The 8044-nt window shown below is 38.3% G+C and overlaps 2 protein-coding genes across 2 annotated transcripts in view; one reads left to right on the forward strand and one right to left on the reverse strand.

The window, feature by feature from the left end:
* Positions 1-498: 498 nt before the first annotated feature.
* On the reverse strand, positions 499-7132 carry mrps11 (mitochondrial ribosomal protein S11). The gene is made up of 6 exons (XM_005727558.1): positions 6922-7132; positions 6635-6733; positions 3245-3343; positions 2743-2872; positions 1853-1918; positions 499-819 (listed from the first exon to the last, which is right to left on the reverse strand). Exons 1-6 carry the CDS (start codon positions 7008-7010, stop codon positions 712-714), a joined length of 591 nt encoding a protein of 196 aa, XP_005727615.1. The 5' UTR covers positions 7011-7132; the 3' UTR covers positions 499-711.
* Positions 7133-7588: 456 nt separating this feature from the next.
* mrpl46 (mitochondrial ribosomal protein L46) overlaps positions 7589-8044 on the forward strand; it is a 7127-nt gene continuing 6671 nt past the window's right edge. The window contains exon 1 of the mRNA XM_005727559.1: positions 7589-7857. Coding sequence (XP_005727616.1) covers positions 7597-7857 — 261 coding nt within the window. The 5' untranslated portion in view covers positions 7589-7596. The remainder of the gene's footprint in view (positions 7858-8044) is intronic.

The following is an 8044-nucleotide window of genomic DNA, read 5'->3' on the forward strand; positions in this document are numbered from 1 at the left end:
GCCTGGGGAACTGTTCCTGACAGCTGTTTAAAGAAATGACAAGGTTGGCTTGGAGTTCAGGTTAGGTTGAAGAATAAAGGTAGTCATATCAAATATTGACTTTCAAGCTCATTAGAATGATAGAAACTGTTTGTGCCTTAAATCCTACATTCACATGTATACTTGCATGTTTTAAAAAAATCCATGCATTTCTTTCCCATTTTCCTATCAAAATGTAAAGAAAAGAAGAATGGAGGGGGGGGGAAGAGAGGAGACTTTTGTACTGATATCATGTTAAATAGATGTGTGGCTGTCTAATGTGCTGAAAGTTGAAAATATAAAAAGGCACACAAGAAGGTTAAACTTGGGCAATCTTGCATCAATCTGCAGTCCTGTAGGTTCAGCTGTGTAACATAGTCAGGATCAAGGGTTCCTGTGGCTACTAGTTGTTCTCACGCAGAGCCGTTTCTGTGCTGTGTACAAACATCAGTCTACTAATGAACATAAAAGCGCCTGCAGTGAGAATGAAGGTTTATTCATCTGCCAACAGTAGCAGCAGAGGACTGAGAAGCCTGTTCTCTGCTCATTAATAACACCCATCTGCAATTATTTCCCCAAAACGCTTTTTGTAAGGTCAGCTCAGAGCCAGAAAAGCTACACAACAAAACTCTTTATTAGCATAATTCAACACAAAAGCTTCCTCCTGTTGCAGTGCATTCTGGCACACAAAGATCACGTCCTTCTGGCTTTCCGTGGGCGGCATCCATTGTGTGGCACGGGGGTGTTGTCAGTGATAGATACCACCTCCAGACCTCCCATTGTCAGACCTTTGATTGCAGACTGCAGAGCAGAGAAAAATGCATTCATTCATTAAGAAAGCTAATGGGAACAGATCAACATGTCTGCCGCTCCTTAAATTATCCTCATTATGACAAGTCTGGAAATAATTAGAGGACCACTTCTTCATGCTGTGACAGGTTTGCTGGTATTGACCGCCCACTCGCATATCGGCACAGAGCAGGGTCAGCGGAACAAAACTAGTTTCATTTTCATCCTGTTATCCTGCAGTAAATTTTCCTTCTTCATACAAATGGTTCCTTGATTTTTTTTTTGAATTTTTTTTTAATCCTTCTTCAAACAGTGCAGATAGGGTAACATAATAAACAGGTAACACAAATAAAAGACATTTTATTTTAAAATGAGATTAATCAAAAGGAAAAAGTCAATCTCGTGCACATTTAAGCAAAATGCACTCGTACCAATAACTTTAACATGATGTCTTTGAAGGCTGCTGTACTAAAGGCTGCTCCTCCGATTGCAAAAAACAATAGATGGGTCCTGGTGGGCTGTCAGTGTAGCATTTTTCTACTTGTGAAAATAACATCAGCAATTTCTCACACCAATGAGAAAGACAGATGGGAGCATACTGACCAAACAATCAATGTTTTCCCAGAGTACAGCCATCAGAGAATTTGCTTCAGAGGTTAAGGATCTATGTAATGTTGTAACAGTATGTTGGTAAAATTACATATAATATTAAGAAGTTTCAGTTTCACATGTTTGCCTGTCCAGCTGTCTGAAAATAAGCCAACTCTTTTCATTGGTTGTCTTATTGGGTTATGACTGTATGCTTGCCTTTAACAGAAATATGACAAATTTCGATACCAAATAAAAGTACGAGTACAAGTTTATCATCTACTAAGCCAAAACAATTCTTTTAATAGGCTGTTTTAATGAGGCTTCCATCCCTGTTAACTGTCTTCAGTCTGAAGACAGACCAAAGAACAAGCTACAAAAATAATAACACTAATTAAAAATAAATCGTAGTTTTATCTGGAATAGCTTTAAAGATTTCTTTATAGAAACTACTCACCAAACGCCCAGGACCAAGACCTTTGACCACAACACGCACAAAGCTAACTCCTTTGGCTGTAGCTTTCTGTGCAGAAGGACAGAAGAAAAATCTGAGATGAGCAGCATCCCTTTGACTCCGGTGTTCAGAAAAGTCCAATAAAGCCAACAAATGAAATCCTCTCCTGGTTCTGAGGCTAATAGATGTGATTAGTAATCTTGACTAAAAACACAGTTGAGGAGCTTTAGACACACCATTGCTCTGAGTCTATGGCTTTTTCTCTGCTTTGCCACTTCTAACATGTTCAGAATAAGCAGGTCTCCAATTAATGTCATTCACTAGAGTCTTAAGATCGACTTCAACAAACAGTAGCTGCACCTTTCATTACTTTGTGATAGTTTCGCGGCTTAGCAGCCATTACAAGAGAAAGTAACCAGAGGTATTCAACTGTTAGTTTTAGGCATGTATACAAAGAGGCTTAATTGACAAAGAGGTAAACAAGAATTATTCTTTAAGATTTCCACCCCTCAAAACCAGTAGAAAAGACTCTTAATAAAAGTGTACAGCTACTTTTAATTTTCAATTGTAGCAAAAACATTTAAAAACTGATGAAAGTATAATTGAACTCTACTGAATATGGCAGCATTATAATAAAACTTAATTTATCAACTATGCTGATTACAACAAATGAAAAAGAAAATCTGTCTGACCATAACTTTGTTAGCCTGCAGCCTTTATAAAATCCTCAGAGAAGCCAGTTTGTTTACAGCAAACATTTAATATTCATGAATTAAGTGTTGCTGCACAAAGTGGAGAAGCAGCAGATGCTATAGTCTCTAATTTTAATTTAATTGGAACAATCTTCTGCAGGGATAACGAGGTGGCCCAGCGTTGTGTTGTATCGAACTCACCGCAGCAGCAGAGATGCCCGCAGTCTGAGCAGCGATCGGCGTCGACTTCTTGATATTTTTGAAACCTTCTGTTCCGCAGGATGTCCTCACCACGGACTGCCCTGCGCTGTCTGTCAGCTGGATGTGAGTGCTGGTAGAGAACACAGCGAGTTACTGGGTCGCAAACTGCCGGGCAGTTTTACAGTGAGGAGAAATCAGCAGTCGTGAACTCTAACTAATATGTGGCTTTTAGCAATGGCCACCATGACTGTTAATAGGAAATTTAAATCACAGCAGAACATCTGATTTCACTGAATTATGATAACAGATCCAAGCAGCAATTTTCCCTCTGAAAGCAGGTTTCATGGTTACTTAATAAAATCAGAACACTACGGCAAATGGGTCTGAAATTACAAAGAGGAAAGACTAAATGAAAGTGCTGACTGAATCTTGAATATTCTTTAAGAGATATTTTCTGACACTTACATTGTAAGTACAAATGTAAGAGTTTGCTTTCACTTACTTGTTGTATGTGGCTTTAATGTGAACAATTGGTAAGTCTTCAAACGTCTTCCCACCCCATCTCAGTGCGCTGTCATGTCCAGGCAGTGGAGGTAAATAGCTGTAGGATTAAAACAAAGATTAGCCATTAATGATAATACTGCAGCAGGCTGTGCTTCTATTTAATGGAGCTTAGTCTGCTGACAGTAGACAGTGAAACATGATGCTGGCAGGTGTTAAATTAAAGAGAAAACATGAACAAATGAATGAAGACAAGCATCCTTTCACATCAATGCACCACATGATAAAGGTAAGCAATACAGTCATGCTGTGGGACATGTATGAAAACCCTGTTAATTCGGGGTTTGTATTAAGATGGTGGAAGGAAAAGATTAAGTACACATCACTGAAGCTTCAGTCAGAAAGACTGCTCAAGCAGACAATGAACATTTAAATCTACGTGAAAGCCATCAGTAAACAGTGGTGGAAATTGTGGTTGACAGGGCGCAGATTTGATGACTGTGGTGCACATGTGTTAGGAATAGCAATGAGAAAGGAAAAAAAATTAAGACAACTTTTTTATGTGACTGGAAATGTCAATACAGGCCACATTAGCAAGAACAAGCAGCTGATATTTTTTAGTGCTGCAGGAAATAAAGTAGTTGTGAATGCATTAAAAAAAAGAAAACAAAAACATACCACTGAACCTCCTAATAGATGCAGCTATGAAAATCCTTGGTAACATCCTTCTCAATTTATTGTGTTCATAAGATTTACAGAAAACTTGACCTTTGACCTTGAGTTCAAGGTCATGGAGATTTGGACCTTAGCAGCTATGCCCTATGGTATCAGGTTGAAATTCCTAGGTGACTTTCTTTTTGAATGATGACATTCACAAACAACACCCCATCAGCCTCTTACAGCTGTGCCCCCTCCACCCCCCGCTATAAATGGTTTGTGCCAATTCATCCATACCCCATTAGCAGTAAGTTTAGGATTTTACAAGTTCTTATTTTGATGTCAAATATTCAAACTGAAAAATGATTACATATATCCATAATATATTACTGAGTATTCAAAATAGATTGTGATATTTTACTAGTCACAATCTATTTTGTGACACTGGGATATTAAAAGCTAACTGCCAACTTTCAAGTTCATCTGATGATTTTAAAATCAACCTAGGGAACGAAGAAATAAAGGAGGTCAAAGATTTTAAGTTTTTAGGAATAATCTTAGATTCACATCTTAAATTTGACAAGCATGTAAAGAAGATTTCTAAGATGGTCAAGGCTAATCTGAATTGTTTTAAGTTAATTTGGCACTATATACCCACTTCAGCAGCTCAGATATTTATGCATTCTATATTTTCTCATTTTTCATATTGTATGACAGTTTGGACCCAAGCAGCACCATCTACAATTCAGCCTGTGGTGTCCTTATATAACCAATCTTTAAAAATAATGGATAAAAAAATCTGTTCGGTGGCATCACTGTCACATTTTAAAGAAATATAATCTACTTAGTTTTAAGAGTTTTAATCGTTTGTGTTTTCTTAAATTCGTTTTTAAATGTATAAATAGGATGGCCACAGAGTGTCTCAATAGATACATCCGGAGACAAGATAGTAATCGTATTACTAGGAGTAAGGTGAACGGCAACTGCAAGATATTATATTGCAGATCTACATTCGGTCAGTCAGCTTTTTCTATAAAGGCTTGTCATCTGTGGAACACACTTCCAACCGATATCAAATTGATTACAGACATTAGATCCTTTACATTGAAGGTTAAAGGGAAATCAAAGTTGTGGTCATTTTAACTAATGATTTAAATTTTATTTTAAATTGTCTATTAATTGTAATTGTATTTATGATGTAATTTGGTTTTATGAAAATGTATGTTTTATTGTAAAATGTATCTATTTAGATTGTAAGCCCAACAAGGGACAATTGTTGAAAATTAGCAGTAGCTATAAACCTATGTGCGGTACATCAGTTTCATGTCTTGCACTTGAACTATGTTAAACTGCACTGTCCCTTTTAAATAAATAAATTCAAATTAAAGATAAAACCTGAACTGCTGACTGCTGAACAGTGAGGACATCCAGGGGGGCTTTGTTATATTATCACGATTTGATTTAACTCTCCTTTTGCTCAGATTGTCAAATTACAGACCCCGGAAAACAGTGTGACACAAAAAATAAAAAAAGGTAATCGAAACTGATTTTATATTTTATAACCAACTAACAAAATAACTTTCAGATGGCAGTTTCCATTAAGTGACAGGTGAGGAATGTCTCCCTCTCATTTTTTCCTCTTTCATTTGCCAAACCAATTTCCAACTGGCCCCATTCCATTAACACATTCACCTTACACGTGAAAGCTCCCCGGTTCAACTCCATGAGGAGACGCATGTTGTGCTTCAGGAGTTTGCATAAATGGCAGGGTTGTGTCATAAAGGGCATCCAGCATAGAAATCTGTGCCAAATCAAATTTGTGGATCCATCTGCCGTAGCAACTCCTTGGGAAATAAGGGAGCAGCTGAATGTACCATTTGCTAAGCAAACTTCCATTTGTTTACTTCATTTTGGAAGTACTTTAGCAAGGATACCCAGCTGAATTTGAGAGAGCCTAAAAGCCTCAGCAGCATAGGGGGAAAGGAGTGAGTGTGACCACTGACCACTGTGCTATTTGCTACCAGTTACATTTAAAAATGTTTTATGTATATAGCGAGACCAAGAGTGCATTCCATCAATTCAATTGGAGAACCAGAGGCCATAGCACAATGCAGTACAGACACAATGAGCTGACCCTGGTAGAAGAACAGATGTATATGTGTGTGCAGTGTATAGATAGATAGATAGATAGATACTCTCATACATACATACATACATACATACATACATACAAATGGGTTTATTACCAAAAATTTCAGAAAATAATATTGTGGTCAGTTATTTAATGTATTGATCCCCGTGGGGAAATTCCTCTGTGCATTTAACCCATTCACTCTGTGAAGCAGTGGGCAGCCATTGGGCGCCCGGGGAGCAGTGTGTAGGACTGGTACCTTGCTCAGGGGTACCCCTGAGGGCTACCTGGATGGGCCACCTGGAGACAGAGTTACTGCAAATCAGTATATAAACTTCTTTCCATCCTAATGGAACCAGTTTCTTCCAGGATGTCAAAATGCCCCATCCACAATATATTTTGCAGTCAACCCAGACGCCTGTGAACTTTTCGGGCATTCTTCGTTGCTCTCAAATAAACTAATTGTGCAATATCTTTCTGGAAAATGATGGTGCATCCCTCCAGAAGAGTTCAAGAACCGCGTCGGGGCGGTTTGAGCTGTACATTTTGGCACACCTTGCTTTATGTTGTTTCATTTCATTTGCATGTACATTTGTGCCTGACCTGAAGTTCTTCGCAGTCTCTGCGCTGGAGGATGCTTCTTTCTCCTGATGCCTGATAGCACTGCTGCATATTGTCCGCTGCAACGCTCTGCTTCCACATCTGTACACACGCAATTTAATTAGCAACAACTTTATGAACCTGTCATATTAAACATAATCTTCTATTGATATTGTAATCATAATTATAAAGGTGTCATCTAAAATACTATTTGTTATCCAAATGCTACAGCCTAGAACTAGCCGCCAGCTAACATAAATGCTAAGAAAACATAGCCATAAAGCACTTACAGAGAGGCCGTATTTCCGTTCAGAGGGGCAGACAGCTGTCGACATACGGTACTCAGTGAGCTAAACAATATACAGCTAAATTTATTCATGTTCCACACACTTATACACAATCTTGCAGCCAGACGTTAAATAATTTTACACACAACAAACGTGACATTGAGGGAGCGATCCAGACCAGACCAGACCAGTAATACCCCCGGAGGTGTGCGGGGGTGGCGTCACGTTCAAAAAATAATATATGTAGAAGCTTCACTTATACATTGCTTATAATCCGTTTTCATTTAATTAAAATATAATGATAATATTTAATATGGGTGTATAAGTGGCGTATTATTGTTTTTTAAATATATTAATTTCATTTCACACCCACGGTTATGGTTAAATAGATCGTCCGTTTTCCCGCATAGAATTGTGGGTCGAGAACGGAAATGGTGCTTTCAAGTACTTAAAAAACCCCTCGACATTATGCCATTTTGTGTTTAATAAAAACTTATCTTCGTCAACCAAACATTGTAGCGTTTTACTTAAAACACAATAAATAATATAATTACTCTATAAACTACTATCCGCAGAGAAATTATGTAAAGAATCCTACTTCCATTTTGTTTTATTTAGCATTTTCTAATGTTAGGATTTATTTATTTTTTGCTTGTACATTGAATGCAACAGAAAAAGATGGCTGCGCCCTGTGGAAGAATGGCAAGTCGGCCTCTCCTGCAGTTTCTGTCTCGTTTCAGCAGATCTCCCGTCGGAAACACGGGCTTCCGTCAGTTTTCCAGCGCTACTGTTTGCCGTGCGGCTTCTCAGATCAATGAAGCGGCGGAAAGAGCGAATTCTCCGTGGACTCTGATGGCAGCGGTGTGTCTGCAAAGGCTGCCGGTCATCTCAGCGGACTGCAGTCCTATCGAGCAACAGTTCAAACAGATGCTTCACCAGGTGAGTCTCCGTATCATGGAAGGGCTGAAGACTATGAGTGAAAAGAATAAACTGTTTTTGTTTTGTTTTTCTTAGCGTTCACAAAGTACATGCGGTCATTTGAAAAGAAAACACACATGTTGGTTCTAGGCAGAAATATATGACGCTTGGGGGATGTTACAATTTACGGTATATCCAATTTACTGTG

This window comes from Pundamilia nyererei, unplaced genomic scaffold, assembly GCF_000239375.1.
Source record: "Pundamilia nyererei isolate P.nyererei 1_Seehausen unplaced genomic scaffold, PunNye1.0 scaffold00025, whole genome shotgun sequence".
In the NCBI taxonomy this organism is placed as follows: Eukaryota; Metazoa; Chordata; class Actinopteri; order Cichliformes; family Cichlidae; genus Pundamilia; species Pundamilia nyererei.

Bases quoted from the DNA above. Each gene is read 5' to 3' on its own strand.
- mrps11 (XM_005727558.1), bottom strand. From the start codon at position 7,010: ATGAATAAATTTAGCTGTATATTGTTTAGCTCACTGAGTACCGTATGT. The intron at 3,344-6,634 runs GTCAGGCACAAA...TTAATCCTACAG, and splicing joins GAGACTGCGAAGAACTTCAG to CTATTTACCTCCACTGCCTG. The intron at 1,919-2,742 runs GTGAGTTCGATA...CCTTCTGCACAG, and splicing joins CGGGCATCTCTGCTGCTGCG to AAAGCTACAGCCAAAGGAGT.